General features: G+C 38.2%; 1 protein-coding gene across 6 annotated transcripts in view; it reads right to left on the bottom strand.

Annotated features, from left to right (window-relative positions):
- Window positions 1-19,254, bottom strand: part of ttc28 (tetratricopeptide repeat domain 28) — a 774,630-nt gene that overhangs the window by 305,702 nt on the left and 449,674 nt on the right. For all 6 annotated transcript variants that reach the window (XM_043715612.2, XM_043715613.2, XM_043715615.2 and 3 more), the window contains one exon: window positions 3,007-3,137. In XM_043715612.2, the coding sequence (XP_043571547.2) occupies window positions 3,007-3,137 (131 nt within the window). The remainder of the gene's footprint in view (window positions 1-3,006; window positions 3,138-19,254) is intronic.

Genomic DNA, 19,254 nt, shown 5'->3' with positions numbered 1-19,254 from the left:
GACGTTTCGGGCATAAGCCTGAAGAAGGGCTTATGCCCGAAACGTCGATTCTCCTGTTCCTTGGATGCTGCCTGACCTGCTGCGCTTTTCCAGCAACACATTTTCAGCATTATTAGAAGAATACTCAACGTTGAAGACTGCTCAAGCTTTGGAAATATCATACACTATCACAGAGATGTAATATTTTATCATGAACTGATCAGATCCTAATAATGGATGGTGCACTTTGCAACTAGAAAACCATTTGATAAGGTTCCTCATGGTAGGCTCATTGATAAAGTCAGGAAGTATGGGATACAGGGAGTTTTGGCTATCTGGATTCAGAATTGGTTGGCTGACAGAAGGCAGAGAGTGGTTATAGATGGAAAGTATTCTGCTTTGGAGGTCAGTGGTGAGTGGTGTCCTGCAGCGTTCTGTTCTTGGGCCTCTGCTCTTTGTAGTTTTTATAAATGACTTGGATGACGAGGTTGAGGGATGGGTTAGTAAATTTGCAGATAACACAAAGGTTGGAGGTGCAGTTGATAGTATCAAGGGCTATTGCAGGCTGCAGCACGACACAGACAGGATGCAGAGCTGGGCTGAGAAATGGCAGATGGAATTCAACCTGGATAAATGCGAAGTGATGCATTTTGGAAGGTCGAATTCGCATGCTGAATATAGAATTAAAGACAAGATTCTTGGCAGTGTGGAGGAACAGAGGGATCTTGGTGTTCAAGTACATAGATCCCTCAAAGTTGCCACCCAAGTGGATAGGGTTGTTAAGAAAGCATATGGTGTTTTGGCTTTCGTTAATGGGGGATTCAGTTTAAGAGCCGTGAGGTTTTGCTACTGCTCTACAAGTCCCTGGTGAGACCACACTTGGAATGTTGTGCCCAGTTCTGGTTGCCCTTCTATAGGAAATATACAGAAGCTTTGGAGAGGGTGCAAAGAAGGTTTACCAGGATGCTGCCTGGACTGGAGGGCTTGCCTTATGAAGAAAGGTTGAATAAGCTCAGACTTTTCCCTCTGGAGAGGAGGAGGAAGAGAGGTGACCTAATTGAGGTATACAAGGTAACGAGAGGCATGGATAGAGTCAATAGCCAGAGACTTTTCCACAGGGCAGGATTGACTGGCACAAGGAGTCATAGTTTTAAGATATTAGAAGAAAGTTATAGAGGGGACATCAGAGGTAGGTTCTTTAAGCAGAGAGTTGTGAATGCATGGAATGCGTTGCCAATGGTGGTGGTGGAAGTAGAGCCATTAGGGACATTTAAGTGACTGCTGGACATGCACATGGACAGCAGTGAATTGAGGGGTGCGTAGGTTAGGTTATTCTATTTTACATTAGGATTAATTCTCAGCACAACATCGTAGGCCGAAGGGCCTGTTCCATGCTGTACCTTTTTATGTTCTAAAACAAACCTTTTTAAAAGTAATTTTCTGATGGCATGGCTGGAGGGGAACTGCCAGTGGTCCAAGTTGCCGTGTGGACTTGGTAGAATCAGAACAGCGCAATTTTGTATCTTCTAAAATGCTCACCAACCCATGGGTTATACTGCCCCAGTTTTTTTCTCTTTTCACACAGCATGCTCACAGACTACTTTGCTGGTTCCCAATGTGTGCATGAAGACACTGGGTGCATGGCAAAACAATTAGACAGTCCATCTTGGTTCTCCAATATCGTGCTCCAACAGTGTTTAAAAGCCTCCTAAACTTCACCTTCAACCTCACACCTCCTGCCATCTAACATGCTACTTCATTCCAATCTACCACTGCATGCCATCCAGTGTCCCCTTCTGATTCCCTACGCTCTGCTTGCAATCTGCAATATGCATTTTCTATACTCATTGGAAGCCATGCAATAAACATCAGAATTATTTTAAAATTGTTGGAAAAAATCTCTAATAATCTAATAAAACCATGAATTCAAACACATTGCTACTGGAAAGGAAAAAAAAAAGCTATTTTGGTACAAAGCAAATTTCTAAGAAAAGCAAAATGCTATAGATATTGGACAAATGAAATAAATATCATTGCTTTAAATACCTGTTAGATTTGCAAATGCATTAGGTTACATCAGATTCCTAAATTTTCAATTGTTTTTGGATCAATATAGCACCTGTTGAGTAGATGCCATGTGTAGCTTTTTAAACCCAGCCAAACATTAAAAATGGCTACAGCTGTCACAATTAAAACCTTTAGTTATATGGCCCAAAACCATCAGAACAATGTCCCATTTCCACATAAGTGTTAATAAATAGAGGTAAGAGGAGGTCCACAGATATTTTTTCAACTTTCAAAAGCAGATTCTTTAAACATCTAACGTTGTCAGCCAGGTTGTATCATAGTCTAAACATAACGGTAGCAGTTTGGCAAGACTTCAGTTTTTAAATTTTAATGCATTATGAAAATTTGACAAAAAGGACAGTCAAATGCCTTTGACAGTTACACAATACTACTTAATGTCAACTTAATTCTGCAGGACACTTTGCCATAATAAATCACTATTAAAAATATAATAGCATACAATAGAACATCCAGTAGTGATATCTGAAGGTGTCAAAATATTTACTGTTTACCTATCAGAACGTTTCTGCCTCCCAGCAAACCTCCCACAGGAGTTGAAAACTTTCCAAGGAAGTGCATTTTTAAGGACTTCCAAAACATATAAAAATATTGCACTGGCAGAAATAGAATTTTCCTGCAGTCCTCACAATAGGGAACCAACCTCAGAAGACAAGCATACGAGTTTTGCACCCAAGGCCTCCCAGACTGCCAAAATGGCATTTAAAAATTGTCTTCACTGCAAGGCAATGGAAATGTGTTTGTCCTGCATTAAAAAAGTGAAGCCAGCTTCTGCCATTCCTAACTGCACCTCTACTAGGCAACAAAAATCCAAGGCCTACAGTCAAAAAGGAACCTTCCTGATTGAGAGAACATTACATTGCCTGTTGCCTCCATGCTCTGATGATATGCACTTATCTAATGCGTGCCTGTTTGCATGAAAGTATTAAGTGAAATACCCACCTCACGATCTTTTAGCTTCATGGCCAGCACTAGCTGGAGACGGTGGTTGTTTAGGGCCTCTCGGTAGTTGCCGCTGGAGAAGAATGCCGATCCCAGATTGCCATGGGCTCGACACTCGCCCGTATGGTCACCTGAGAAAAGGGGAACAAGAACACAAAAACTTAATACTTTTGCTCCAGTGTAGAAGATTATCTGAAGAACACTTGATCAATGATTTAATTTGATCAACTTTCATTTCTCCAGCTTCTAGAGTAAACTAAACTCCATGTAAGAAAATAATGTCAACAATTAATCCTTTGAAAATGCTTTTCCCCCCAGTGTTTGACCTGTATACTTGAAAATGTGGTGCCTTTTCAACCAAGTGCTCAGCACTTACATTATTCATCAAAGTGGCTACTTTAATGGAAGAGTTAAGGTAGTAATCTATTTGACCATGGAGACACAGTTGAGTTGAGCTAACTCTGGTCTTTGCCTAATTATTACCAATACCCATATTGTAGCATGTGCTACTGCATAACTGGAGGTTAAGCTGAAATTCTGGGTCTTTGTATATAAATCCTATTATCACCATGAAAGTATCAATTCAAATAATGCCTGAACTTTCTTATCAGAAAGGAATAAGAACCAAGTTTATGCAATATGCTCTTATAAGTGAACTCACAGGCATCGGTATCATTCTGTTGAATCTGTGCTGCACTCCTGTCACAAACAAAATATATTTCCCTAAGGTGTACTACCAGAAGTAAATGAAATATTTTTGTGAAATCTGACTAATGCTCTGTTAAAGTAAAACATCTCCTCTTTTCCTTTTATTCAATCTCCCGAGTTAAAAGCTGGCACGCTTCCTTGAAATGCCTTTGGGCTGGTTTCCTCCAGGGTTGAGAAGAATGAGAGGGTGACGTGGTAGAAACGCATAAGTTCGTGAATGGTCCAGCTAAGTTGGACACAGAAGGATGTTTGTGGGTGAGAACTAGGGGACACTGTTTTAAAATTAGGAGTTGCCCATTTAGGACAAAAATGAAATATTTTTGAAGGTTGTGACACCTTGGAACTTGCTGCCTCAGAAACAAGGGCCATTGAATATTTTTAAGACAGAACTGGATAGCTCCTTGTTAGACAAGAAATCATAGGTAAGTTGGAATGTAAAAAATTAAACACAAATAGATTGGTCATGACCTTATTGAACAGTGAAACAAGTATAAGGAAACAAATGTTTTACTTTTGCTGTTATATCATAGGCTTGTATGTATGTTTGTCTTGGATACCCAAATCCCTTTGCTAGAGTTTATAATTCTTGCAATTAAATATTTATATTATCCTTTCTTTGAATCTAACAATGATCTGCATTTGCCATAATTTTGTTCACTTAATTAATCTGCCTCTGCCTCTATGTTCCTTTCTACTCCCATCTATACAGCTTATTGTGCCTTGTATGTTAGTGGCATTTACAAGCATGGATATCAAACTGCATTCCGTCAACCAAGATACTGATAAAAAGGTCAAAAACTAAGATACTGAGAAGAATGACAGGAAATCTAATTAAGGTTTATAAGGTGCTAAAGGGAATTGAAAAATAGATGTAGAGAGAATGTTTCCTCTTGTTGGACAGTCTACAAAACTCACAGTTTTAGGACAAGGCATAGCAAATTTAAAACAGAGACATAAAGGAATTATTTGTATCAAAGGGTCATGAATCTATGGAATTCACTACCTCACAATGTTGTGGAAGCCAAGACAATGAGGGAATAGATGGATTTTTAATTCGTAATGGGTTCAAAGGTTATGGACAGAAGGCATAAAAGTGGAGATGGCCGAGATGAGATCAGCTATAATCATACTAAATGTGGGGCTGAATTGCCAATGTCTGGTCCTAGTTCTTATGTTTTTATTTCATTGCGGAATACCAGTTGTCTTGCCAATGAGAGTATAATCTCTTTTCCCAAAACCTCCCAATCAATTAACAGTTGTTGTGGAATCCGAGACTGATCATTTTTAAGAAAGGAATGTGAACATCCAGTTAATAGCTTAAAGAATAAAATATCAAGATTTCACATTTTAAAGTCTTTTACTGAAACAAAAGACTGGAGGATAGCAAATAATGTTCCTTTGTTTAAGAAGGGGAGCCAGGATAACCCTGGTAATTATAGGCCAATGAGCCTTACTTTGGTTGTGGGTAAAGTATTGGAAAAGGTTATATTAGATAGGATCTGGAAACTAAATGGATAACCATGTGGAAAGGAATAATTTGATTAGGGATAGTTCGTGCCTAACTAACCTTATTAGGTTCTTCGAGAAGGCGACAAACAGGTGGACAAAGGTAAAGCGGTTGATGTCGTGTATATGGACTTCAGTAAGATGTTTGATATGGTTCCACATGGTAGGCTAGTGCACAAAATACAGAGTTTTGGGATTGAGGGTGATTTAGCGGGTTTGGATCAGACATTGGCCAGCTGAAATAAGACACAGGGTGGTGGCTGATGGGAAATGTTCATCCTGGAGCTCAGTTACCAGTGGTGTGCTGCAAGGATCTGTTTGTCATTTTTATAATGATCTGGATGTGTGCGTAGAAGGATGGGTTAATAAATTTGTGGATGAGGTAGGCAGAGTTGCGGATAGTGCTGAAGGATTTTGTGGGTTATAAAGGGATATACATAAGATACAGAGCTGGGTTGAGAAGTGGCAAATGGAGTTTAATGTGGAAAAGTGTGAGGTAGTTCACTTCGGACCAAGAAACAGGAATGCAGAGTACTGGACTAATGATAAAATTATTGGCAGTGTAGATGAACAGAGATCTCGGTATCTGGGTGCATAAATCCATGAAAGTTGCCAACCAGGTTGATAGGGATGTTAAGAAGACATATGGTGTGTTGCCGTTTATCGGTAGGGGGATTGAGTTTTGGAGCCATGACATCATGCTTCAGCTGTACAAGATACAGGTAAGGCTGCACCTGGAGCATTGCATACAGTTCTGGTCCCCGCATTATAGGAAGGATGTGGAAGCTTTGGAAAGGGTTCAGAGCAGATTTACTACAATGGTAAGGGAACTGAGGCTGCTTTCATGGGAGAGAAGAAGGTTGAGAAGTGACTTAATCAAGGCGTATAAGATAATCAGAAGGTTAGACAGGATAGACAGTGAAAGCAATTTTCTTTGGATGGTGAAGGCTAACATGAGGGGGCATAGCTTTAAATTGAGGGGTAATAGATTTAGGACAGATCTCAGGGTAGTTTCTTTACTTGGAGAGTAGTAAGGGCGTAGAACGACCTGCCTGCAACAGTAGTAAACTCACTGATGTTAAGGACATTTAAATGGGCATTGGACATACATATGGATAATAATGGAACGGTGTAGGTTAGATGGGTATCAGATTAATTTCACAGGTTAGCGCAACGTAAAGGGCCTGTGCTGATTACTGAGCTGTAACATTCTATGTTCTATGTAAAAGACTAAAAGCAATATTCACAAAATACTGTCTTTGCATGGTCCTTGGTCAACATAACTTTATATTTTAAAACAGAACATTCTCCTTTTTTCTATCACTACAAACAAAAATCACCCTTCTCAGATATATTTTGTACTATCCTTTAAGCAGACATTTGATTGTCCCAGAACCAATCGGAAGTGATTCTGAGCTCCTTTGCATTTTCTTCTATTCTTTTTGTTTCTTCACCTAAAACATTTGATCTCAAAACTGCCCTTTAGAGTGAAGTTTTACTCCTTAAGATTTTTCCTTTATCACAACCAAGTGAATTTTCCAGCTTCATATTAACTCTTTGTGAATTCAGTTCTTTCAATCTGAACATTAGCTTCTAATGCATTCCTGCATAGTGAACCATAGAGACTTTCAGCAACTACCTGCTCTCTCTGTCAGGTTATATTAGAATCAATTCTGTTTTCAAAGCCCATCTCTAAGGAAACATGAATCAATGGGATCGTCATCATGTAGAAATACTAATTATCCTCAAGATTCCAACTCTCTTTTACCACAGCAGTAAGTGTACAGATTAATGCCCGACTGTTTACAGCACAATATTTTAAAAGATTATTGAAACTTTGTAGGCTCTCAGTCTGTCCATTGCTGGCACATTGGCAGTCACTATTATATTCATAAATAAATGCTGTGCACCTTCTTCCTAGTGAAACAATTTGAACACCCTATAATCTTTAACAATTAAATTATTCAGATTTGCCGTCAGCTAGCTTTCAGAAGTCACATGACCTTTCAATTTACCAGAAAGAAGCAGTCCCAAAACATAATGACTTATAAACCTCTTAATTGCAATACAATCTTGCAACTACCACCAATCCCAAAAGCCTTTATTTTTGCTAATAACCATTGCATCTTATTGAGCATCCTCTGGAAGGCCATAAAGACAACTCCTACTGACATTCCTCAATGCACCATTTTAGTGACCACTTCAAAAAAAAATCAGCGAGATTTATCATGCATAAGCTAACATTTACAAATCAATGTCAGTTATTATTACACCTAGTAATAGATTCTGGTAACTTTCCCACAATTGATATTAAACCACCATTATGGAAAATTATGATCATCACAATTGTAATTTTCTTCACTATTAGGTTCCATGCTGAAGTATAAAAGTATCAGAAATATCATGAAGACCTATCTTGCATGCAGTCAGTTGCCTATTAGCATTTTTAAAAAAAATCATATTAAATCTACTCAACTCCTTCCCTCAATTTACTTTTAGGTTCTCTTGTGTCATTGGTGTTTTACTCCCTTTCTCTGCTATGTAAATGAATGCAAAGTGCACATTTAATAAGTCTGCCGTCTTCATGTCATCAAGATTATCCCACATCACCCACATTTAATTTAATAAAATTTATAAGACTTTCTAATCTCTGATTATTAGAAATTCTGTAGATGTTCCTGGATTTACCAGATGCAGTGCAGTTAGTTAGTTCACAACAGATTTGAACAGCCTGTTAAGTCTCAAGGGTCGACACTATTTATGATATGTAATTAACCCTGGATTCCTGCAGATCCATTTAATTAGTGTTGAATCATCCATCATTCATTTCAAAAGCATCGCACCTCAAAAGTGACACCCTTGACTGTCACACTTCAAAATCCCCCTTATCTACAGGATAGAAAATAAAAGTTATCTTGAAATAAGTACTAGTCTGTTCATTTATCAAACATCTAACTGATTAAACGTGAACAAATCAAAAAGCGTGGATGAGTAACAAACCAAATATTTTCTCAGCTGTTAATCAAAAACAAACCAGTATCACAGAACTGACCACATCGCTCAAATACTATTTTCGCTGCAAATTTCTTCTTTGCTCACAAAGAGAAACCATTTTGTAATGGACAAATAAGGAAAAAAAAAATTGGTTATTTACCATTACAAATTACTGCAAAAAATTTCACAACATGATAATAAAAGGTCATTCAACCATTTAGATACATCTAGTCTTTCTCAAATGCAGCACCCAAATGTTTCCCAATTGATTATGGGTTTGATGCCTCCATTGTTCTATCAAAAAAAAACTTTTCCAAATGTCTATATTTGTGAAATGAAGAATTATTTAATTGTTGTACTAGTTTGAACTTGTATTCATTTATCCTGTTTTGAAATTTAGTGTACGTTATCTTTTCCATTTTGTCAAGTATCTGGTAGAACTTTGGAAGGTCAATTATCAGATGGCTCCTGTCCAGGCCGAAAAGGCCAGGTTTCTCCAATCTTTTCTTACAATGTCAACACCCGGAATTAAGCGGAAGGTTCTTCTCTGTAGTGCGCCCAGTGGATGAATGTCTCCCTTGTTTCTCAATAATAAAGTAATCACCATGTGATTTGACAAAGCTACTGTATGAGGTACTGCTGATCTATATTTAACTGCGTTAACTATGTGGATCAGATCACACAGTAGCACAGAAGTTGACCATTTAGCACAACTGGTCTAAGTCAGCAATTATACTCCCCAGTCTCTCTCTGTGAACTTATCAACTCCCCAGTTCACAGTCTCTCTCTGTGAACTTATCAAGCCCCTACATTGTGGTTGTTACTATAGCACAAAGACCGAAGCTATTCACGAGACAGCTCACCATCACCTGCTCAAAAGGAATTAGAGATGGGCAACAAATACTGGCCTAGCTACTAATACACATATCCTACTAACTATGGATGTAGGTTTGCTCGCTGAGAGGGAAGGTTGCTCAGTCAGGAAACCTACATCCAGAACCTCAACCTGAGCTACAAATCTTCTCAAAACTCGCTCCTACTATCTATTCCTTTCTCCTTTATGTAGTCACTAGGTATATTTAGAAACCCTAGTTTTAGATACTCTGACAAGCAAAAACAGTTTTTTATAGATATGCTATCAAGCCATTTATTAAGGAGTTCTATCAGGACAACTCACAGCCTTACCTTCTCTGAAGAAAAGAACAATTGTTTTCACCACTTCTTGATAAGTGCATTCTCTAAGATCTGATATCATCTCCAAGAATCCCTTTTCCTCTTCTCTAATGCTTTGATTTTGTTTTCATAGTATTGATACCAGAATTGTACACAATACTCCAAACAAACCAAAGTCTGAACTGCATTTGACATCACTTCTCTGTTCCTCAATTTTGTCCATTTAGAAATGAACCTCAGAGCTTGTTTATTTTTATGTCCTTACTAACCACCATGACTGCTTTTAATGATTATACTGGTACCTATAAATTCGTTTACACTTCAAAGTTTGTGAGAAGATTTGTAGCTCGGGTGCTCGTTGTTGTGATGGTTCTGTTCGCCGAGCTGGGAATTTGTGTTGCACTCACTTCGAATCTTATTATCTAAGCAGTATGCGATCTCTTTATTCTTCCTAACAAAATGCATCTAACACCCTTGCTTATTTTGAAGCTCATTTATCAGTTGCACCATCATTCTGCAAGTGCTGTTAAAAATCTTCCTGCATTCTTCCCCAATATTAATTAACCTGCACTTTTAATAAAATTTCACCTTCAATTCCACAGTTCAAAGCACAAAGATAAAGTGTGTACATTGATGGGATCAGCATCCATCACTGGGATGGGTAGTTAGTTTGCAGATGACACCAAAATCGGTGGTATAGTGGACAGTGAGGAAGGTTATCTCAGAGTATAACAGTACCTTAATCAGATGGGCCGATAGGCCAAGGCATAGTAAATTTTGATTAGATTCCCTACAATGTGGAAACAAGCCCTTCGGCCCAACAAGGTCCACACCGACCCTCCAAAGAGTAACCCACTCAGACCTAATTCCCTCTGACTAATGCATTTAACACTATGGGCATTTTAGCATGGCCAATTCAACTAACCTGCACATCTTTGGATTGTGGGAGGAAACCGAAACACCCGGAGGAAACCCACGCAGACACAGGGAGAATGCGCAAACTCCACACAGACAGTCGCCCGAGGCTGGAATTGAACCTGGGTCCCTGGCGCTGTGAGGCAGCAGTGCTAACCACTGAGCCACCGTGATAAATATGAGGTGTTGAATTTTGGGAAGGCAAATCAGGGAAGGACTTATACACTCTTTGGTTAGGTCCTGGGAAGTGTTGCCAAACAAAGTGTCCTTGGGAGACAGGTTCATAGTTCCTTGAAGGTGGAGTCACTGATAGACAGGGTAGTGAAGGCAGCATTTGGTACACTTGCCTTTATTGGTCAGTGCACTGAATATAGGAGTTGGGAAGTCATGTTGTGGCTACACAGGACATTGGTCAGGCACTTTTGGAATATTCCACTCAATTCTGATTTCCCTGCTGTAGCAAAGATGTTGTTAAACTTGAAAGGGTGTAGAAAGGATTTACAAGAATGTTGCCAGGGATAGAGCATTTTAGACATAGGCAGAGGCTGAACAGGCTGGGCTATTTTCCCTCAGAAGCTGAAGAGTGACTTTATAGAAGTTCATAAAATCATGAGGGAGATGGATGGAGTGAATAGCCAATGTCTTTGTCCTAGGGTAGGGGAGTCCAAAACTAGAGGGCATAGGTTTTAAGTGAGAGAGGAAAGATTTAAAAGGGAAGTGAGAGGCAATATTTTCATGCAGAGGGTGGTACATGTATGGAACAAGCTGCCAGAGGAAGTGGTGGAGGCTGGTACAATTACAACATTTAAAAGGCATCTGGATGGGTACATGAATAAGAAGGCTTGAGAGGGATATGGACCAAATGCTGACAAATAGGACTAGATTCATTTAGGATATCTGGTCAGCATGGACAAGTTGCACTTAAGGGTCTGTTTCCATGCTGTTCAACTCTATGAATTCCCATCTTTACAAGTCTGAATAGCCATTCTTAATCCCCACTATCTGGTTTCTGTTTGATATCAAGATTGCTGTCTGTTATTTACCCACCCTTTGTCTCCATTAGATATGAATCGTTTGTGTAATATTTTTAGAAGACCTTATGGAAATCTAAATACATTATATCTGCTACGTTATCTTTGTTTACTCTCATTATTAGCTCTCAAAGAATTAATTAAGGGTGGTAAAATATGGCATCACTTTTTACAACAATGCGACTGCTCTTTGTTATATTTAGAGTTATAAACCTCTTTGAGGAGAGGTTTCTTAAGCTAACTGATGCACAGTTACTTGGACTTGTTCCCTCCTCTTTTTGCACAATTTATTTTTCCAATTAATTTTTTGTATAAATAGGTGTTATAGGCATGATTTTCCCTTCACAAAGCCACACTGACTCTGTTTTGTTATAGTTGTATTTTGAATTACTCTATTATATCTTTTATTATGGACGCAAACATTTTCCCAACAGATGATAAGCTAACTGGCTTATAGTTACCTTATTTTTTATCTCCATCTCTTTTGGAATGAGAATGTCACATTGGCAGTTTATCAATCTTCCATGACTTTTACAGAATCTAAGGATCGTTGGAAGATTGCCACCAGTGCATCCACATTCTCTATAGCTGCTTTCTTTAATATTGAAGGATGCAACCCATTGGGTTCATGGGACTTTTTGGCTTTTAGCCCCATTAGTTCCCCTGGTATTTTTTCCCCTGGTAATGATAGTTACTGTTTTTATTTCTTCCTTTCCATTTTCCCTTAATTATTTAGTGTATTTGAAATGCTGTCCATATCTTCTACCGTGAAGACTGATACAAAGTATTCAACTCCTCTGCCATTCCTTGTTTCTCCATTATTATTTCCCTTGCCCCATTCTCTGAGAGGTGTATATTCACTTCGGCTTCTCGTCCTTTTTTATACATTTAAATATGCTCTTGCTGTCTGTTTTACATGAGATGCTACATTATCCTAAAAGTTTATATTCTTCCTCTTTATTATTATTTTGGTCATGTTTTGCTGGCTTTTAAATCTTGCCCAATACTTCTGGGCTACCATTCATCTTTATTCCATAGTTTGATTTTTTTTTTTGATTTGATGAGAAATTTTGCCTGCTAATGTGCAAATGCAGAACAGTATCACTGTTCACAAACTCTCACAATCCATCGTTTTGACACATTGCACGTGCTGCCACTGAAATCACTTTTATTAATTAACAGTAATTTATGCATGAAAGTAACAGAATCACTGTGGAGTCTGGTATTAATAGGCATTTGTATTAGCTTGATTTGAAGTTATTTAATAACAATATAGTCTGATAATTATGTACGGTAGGCACTTAATTAATGTAAATTGGATTAATTTAACGTTAGTTCCCATCACCCCATTTCAATTTTGGATCTATTCATCATCTAGGGTCTAAAGGATGCAATGCTGACTAAATGTATTATTTTATTAATATTTCATTAACACCTTATTGACTTAGTCAGTTACTGACCTGCATTGGATAGACATGTTTAGAGTTAAGTCTATGATTACTCTTCCATTTTAATTATTCACTACTTCAACACATTTCGTGACATTTGGAGTTACCTTCTCTTCCTATATGAGATATATTACAGTTGCCTGCATCATCTTTAATCTGCCACTGTTCTTCCCATATAATTGATTTGCCCAAATCATTCATAATTTTGGCTTGCATGCATAAATTCAATTGCCTTGCCTAGTTTAGCAATTTTGTCCGCTGTGCGTTGAGGTTGTCTCTTCAGGGCTTTTATATGGATTATAAATGGTCCCTCGCCAACACTGAGGCCTGAGGCAACTCTCAGCACCAGCTCAACACTGCCTTTTTTAATAGTACTCATTAGTTTCACGTCTTCAGTCAGTTTCATATCTTTTCCATGAACTCATCTTGCATTTCTATAGCTCTTTACATGGCCACATGGTATCCAAACTACTTTGCAGCCAATGGATTATCTTTAACGTAATCACTCTGATGATATAGGAAACAGCAGTTAACTTGCACACAGCATGCTTCCACAGGAAAAGTAATGTGATAATATTTTGTTCTGCTGTTTATTCAGGATAAACTGCGCTGCTCACTTTGAAATAGATGCATGGGATCCTTTCCTTACAACTGAGATGCCAGGCTGAGCCTCAGTTTAATTTCTCATCTGAAGTATGGCATGGTGGACACTGCAGCATTCCCTCAGAGGTGTTACCAGCAGACAATGTATGGTTTTTCTTTTCAAATACTTTTTGGAATTCTAGGTGCAATACGGTACATGACTTTCCAAAGCTCAAGAAGAACTTCCTAATTTCGAATTGTCATTGGCTATATTTACTAGGTAGTTGTACAAACAAGCAACAGCTATGCAATTCCATTAATGTCAACACAAATAAGCTAAGACTGTTGAATCTATAGATGCCAATGAATGTTTATTTTCACTGTTTGATTGTCGTTAAGTCCTCCCTCATGTTCTTTCAGCAACCCAAGATAAGCACCATCTAACCTGGAAATTCCTTACTTTGAGGTATTTTTTGGGACACCTAGTTTATGATGAGATTAAATCTTAATTATTACTGAAAAATAAAACATTCTGTCAAAGCTTTTCATCTCACTTTCATCAGGTCAATCACAAGAATAGTAATTCATGAAGGAGAAAAACAACATTTTTACTGCACTGGAGAGCTGACTGGTGGGGAGTGGACACTGATTGGTAGAGGCATTGCCATAGAGAATGCACTGATTAATGTTGATTGACAGTCAACTATTAAGTTTTGTTTAAATTTTAAACCAGGCAGATTGACTTGACTCTGGTCAGGTTTTCATACTGCGAAATAAATGGCTGAAATTTATAGAGGAACTGCGATTATCCGAAGGACACGGGAGGAAGTATTTCATTTGGTTAATCGAATGCTGGATAATCGATGCCAGATAACATAATTAGCCACACATCGGGACCTTGCGATCTTGTTTGGATAATCTGAAATTCGGTTAATCAAATGCTGAATAATCAAGGTTCCTCTGGATTTTGTTTAAACAGGTATAGTGCATGTCCATTTTCTTTCTGACTGCAAAAGCACTGTCTGCATCAACATTTGTATCTTCCAGTACAAGCAAGTGTACCACACTGGGAACACAATTAGTAACTTAAATTGGTTGTTAATGTATCTCTTCACATCCTCAGTTTTATTCAGCAAATGTTGTCCATTTGCAGAGTCACATCTAATGTCGGATACTGCATTTGTGAGTTTCACAAGCACAAGGAGTATGGTCGTACTTTGCTTGTTGTCAATAATCGAAGAGCTATGCAGTTTTGGGGATGCATGGCCTACAGCTCTGACACTAACAGGCAATTCATAGGCCACAATATTCAATTGGGTTCAGGCAGAAAGTAATTTTGGTTGACCGTAGCAACCTGTTCATGGCTAAACCACTCATATAGCAGCAACTTGAAACCATTAGCTTCCCCTGTTGTTTAAACCTTTAACTCTTGACATTAGTTCCTTTAAAATTATAACTACATTGGATTTAAAGAGGTTATTCACAAGGGAAAAGAATCACTTGTTTTAGGTTAACCTTGTTGTGACAGTAGAAGGTTCCATGGAGAAGGAGAGATAGTTTCTCCCCCCTCCACTAGGATCATAACAAATTGGACACCCTCACCTGGGATCAGTCGTAATCATTATGGAAATTGAAGCTTTTGTTCTGCTGCTGTATGACTGTAATATCTGGCGTGCATGATAAAACAAGACACATGTCACCTTGTGGAAAATTTGTGTATTGAGAGAAAAAAAACAGAATACAAGTTATACTTTTTGCCCTACAATACCTATCTGGTCTTTTACAATGAATACGAGTGGAAGAAAATAAATATTGTCAACAAAAAGAACAGTGATATGTTCAACAAAAATTACAAATCTTGTTTGGGAAGTTGAGTACAAAATATATAAATAACAATGAGCATTTTGGAAGCGAAAGCTTTTTTAAATAAAAGGTTTCTTACAAGTCTGTACAGCAACAAAGAAGAACTACACCAGACTGTCTACATCTTCTAAGAGCAGGCAAGTTTGTAGCACTAACAGTATAACTACAGAGTATACATCACAGAAAGGGGCTCTTCAGTCCATCATGTTCATGTTGGTCATCAAACATCTGATCCTATTTCCCAGCATTTGGCCCACAGCTTTTTATAGTATGGTGTTTCAAATATTTATTTAAATACTTACCAATGTTGTGATGGTTCTCACTTCTATCACCCTTTGAAGCAGTGAGTCCCAGGTATCCACAACCTTCTGGGGGATAACATTTCTCCTTAATTTCCCTCTGAAGCTTCTGCTCCTTAAATCTATACACCCTGGTAATTAGCCCCTTTAATTTGTTGAAATGTGCAATCCTATCAACCATATCTATACTCAGTCATGTAACACATTCCTTCTTTTATTACAGAGATGGCTAAAATTCTCCAGCACTTTACAAAAACAAGACCCCAGCAAAGCTTACAGCCTGCACTCCTGCTCCTGAACCAGCTGTGAGCAACGTGTCATATAGAATGATACAGAATGAAAGGAGGCTAATTGGCCCGTCATGCCAGTGTCAGCTCTGTGAAAGAGTTATCCAATTAGTTCCACTCCCCTGCTCCTTCCCTATAGCACCACAAACGTTTCCACTTCAAACAATGATCCAGTTACTGTTCAACAATGTTCAACAATCTGTTTTCACCACCTTTGAGTCTTTACATTCCACACCAGTATAACTGCAAAAAATAAATTCTGTTCATCAATTTCAGAACGCAATGAGTAGACCATATGTACTCGGATGAGGTAAATCCTCAGAGTGCAATCACCTTCGACCATAATTCTAAGGAGTGATCACGTTAAAGTCTCATGATATGGCCGATACATTTTTCCCCCAATCTCTACAGAGAATTTTCAGGACTTCAGGTGCCGCTATGAAGAAGGAAGGGTGAAACAGGAAGAACATCTGTCTGCCTCTATACAAGAGGTCATGCTGAAACCATTCTTCAAGTAAAATTGCATTACAAGGCCTTATTGCTTTGAACTGTCAACTCGTTGAGTTCGCCAATATTGCTCAGAGAATTATGGACCAGATACCTACATTTGGCTCGTTTAAGAGGTAATTATTTTACATAACAAAAATGTTGAACAGGATTGATCTTAGGCAAGTAGTTACTACTCAAGACTCTGTTACACCTATTGGTCATCTGATATAACCTTCCTCTGTGAAACATTTTGGAATTTTCTTTCCCCCCCAGGGTAAATGTGTTGCACTATTGTAAATATTTGAAATTACTCTACATTACTTATCCAAGCACTGATCAAGCCTTCATTTTCTTGTGGAGTGATAAGATCCGTATGAATGAAAGGGGAATGCTATTATGTTTTGATGCCTTGTGGTATAATCTGCTGGCCATCTGTAAATAAGTAGCAACTATTTTCAAAGTTTGAAGCAGATCACTTTCAAGACATCAAATTGTTAGTAAAAATAGTGAAAGAAGGAAATAAGAGTACTGAACAAATGCCAAATATAATTGAGACAGTAAAACAGTGTTCTCAGTGAAATCTCTATTTCCTGTTTCACAGTATAATCACAAGAACTTTTGTTAGTTCAATTTAATTATATCAATTTGAGTCACCCACATTGACCTCAAATGAATCAAGATTTCAGTGGTTAGTCTGTGTTTGCTTAACCTTTTGTGCTCATTTACATCACCATGACAAGTTTTCTAAAACTGCTGAAGTGCACTTAACTTCAATGAAGTACTTTTACAGTCCTCAGAAGTCGAATAACTGATCATCAGAAGTGAGACAGATCTCTAAACAAGATAGTTAGGATGATTCATATAGAGAACTAGCTAATTTTACATGGCCGAGATAACACAATTGTAACATTCTGCTGTTAACATAGCTGTTTCAGTTAGGGCCACTCTGGTTACTCTAGATAAAGAAACTATTTAAATAGACACATCCTGAAGCTAATTACTGGATAATTACTATTATTGTTAAAATAAATCTTGTAAGGCAGGAGGGTGGATTGACTAACGGGCCTAATTTTTGAAGTACCAGAGAGAGCAGAAGAGAGAAGTTCAGAAATGGAAAAGGAAGTGAGGGAAGGCTTGAGTGTTGATGGTGAACAAAGAAATGGTCACCTAATGATGAGCAAGAAAGAGATAAGAACGGGGTTAAATTGTAAGTAATTAAATGCACAGCGTATAATGAACAAAATTTGGAAACTGGAAGCTTAGTAGCACTGACAGAAACATGGCTCAAGCCAGAACAGCACTTGATACTTCACATCCTGGGTTATAAGGCTTTTAGTAGAAACAAGATGGGCAAAAAATAAGGTGCTGTATCAGTCTTGGAGAAAGAAAGTATCACTGCCCTTAAATGAGACAAAGTTCCTGAATTACAATTTAGATAGTTGGAGGTAAGAAACAGGTAGAGAACAGTGACCTTGTTTGGTATTTATTATGGATCTCCAAACAGAAAAGAGGAAGTAGAAGACAGCATTTATAGGCAGATTATGGAAATTTGCAGGACAAATATAGTTGTGAGAATTGGTGATTTTGGAGATGGGTGTTAAGAGCAAAATTTCTAAATTTGCAGGTGATACTCAGCTAGGGAAAATAGTGAATTATTATGATTATGCTCAGCAACCTCAGAGGCACATTGTCATTCTTGCCAAATGGGCAGATACCTGGCAGATGAATTTCAATGCACAGGAACGTGGCATAATGCATTTTGGTGGAAAAAAAATTGAGAGGCAATACAGACTCAATGGTACCACTTTGAGAGTACAGGAAGCTGAGGGAAAGTGGCCAGGCAAGTTAAAAGTTAAGGAGGGATTTAGGATCCTTGGGTTTACTAATAGAGACATAAAGCACAAAAGCAAAGAAACGATGCTACACCTCTGCAAATTATTGGTCAGACTACATTTGGAGTAAAAGCAATGACTGCAGATGCTGGAAACCAGAGTCTAGATTAGAATGGTGCTGGTAAAGCACAGCAGTTCAGGCAGCATCCGAGGAGCAGTAAGTATATTCTGGATGGACACCTTATTTAAGGAAGGATGTTAAGTTCTGGAGAGAGCGTAAAGGAGATTTATGAGAATGATACCAAAAATGCAGAATTTTAGGTACAAGAAGAGATTGGAGAAATTATGCTTAATCTCTTTGGAGCAAAGATTGAGAGATGATGGTTTGAGGTCTTCAAACAATTTTGACCGGGTAAAGAAGGATATTCTGTTTCTACTAGTTGGTACATCAATGACACAGGGTCACAACTTCACGATTATCAGCAAGAGAGCAAGGAGTGAGATGAGGAATAACTTCTTTACTGAGAGCGCTGCTGGGATGTGGAATGTACTTCCTGGGACAGTGAATTGCACAGGAGGTTTCAAAGAGAGCTGGATGTATATCTCAAAGTGATGAACTTAGAGGGCTACAGATCAGGACAAGTTGGGTAGATCTTTTGGGAACTGGTGCAGAGTAGGCCCAATGGTCTCCTTCAGATTGTAACATTTTGTAATTCTATGATTTTTCAAGGCATCAAATGTTTACTTATCCACCTGGGAAAAGGGCAAATAATTTCATTGTTGCAAAGCCAACAAGAAACCAAGGCTTTAACACCGAATTTAAAAAAAAACTTCATTGTAACTTGTTCTATAAAATTGAGACACCACAAATCTGACCAGTACATCTCAAAACACAAATATATAAATGCTGAGGTCAGCATCTTCTACTTCAGCATCTTCTACTTCTGCACTGCCATGTTGTGACTTCTTTGAATGGAAAGCAAAAGCACCTCTGAAAAATGCTCATGTGGAATATCCCATCAGTAACTGTTGTGTATTGCACTGAGTAAAATCAACATGTGAATCCACAACACGAAACCATTAGTAAACTAACATCACTTATCCAACCGGGAGTACAATAT

The sequence above is a fragment of the Chiloscyllium plagiosum genome, unplaced genomic scaffold (assembly GCF_037043375.1).
Source record: "Chiloscyllium plagiosum isolate Xiang-an unplaced genomic scaffold, Cpla_swu_hap1 HiC_scaffold_24, whole genome shotgun sequence".
Lineage (NCBI taxonomy): Eukaryota > Metazoa > Chordata > Chondrichthyes > Orectolobiformes > Hemiscylliidae > Chiloscyllium > Chiloscyllium plagiosum.
Note: the sequence above shows the minus strand (reverse complement) of the source record. Positions and strands in the feature narration are given on the sequence as shown.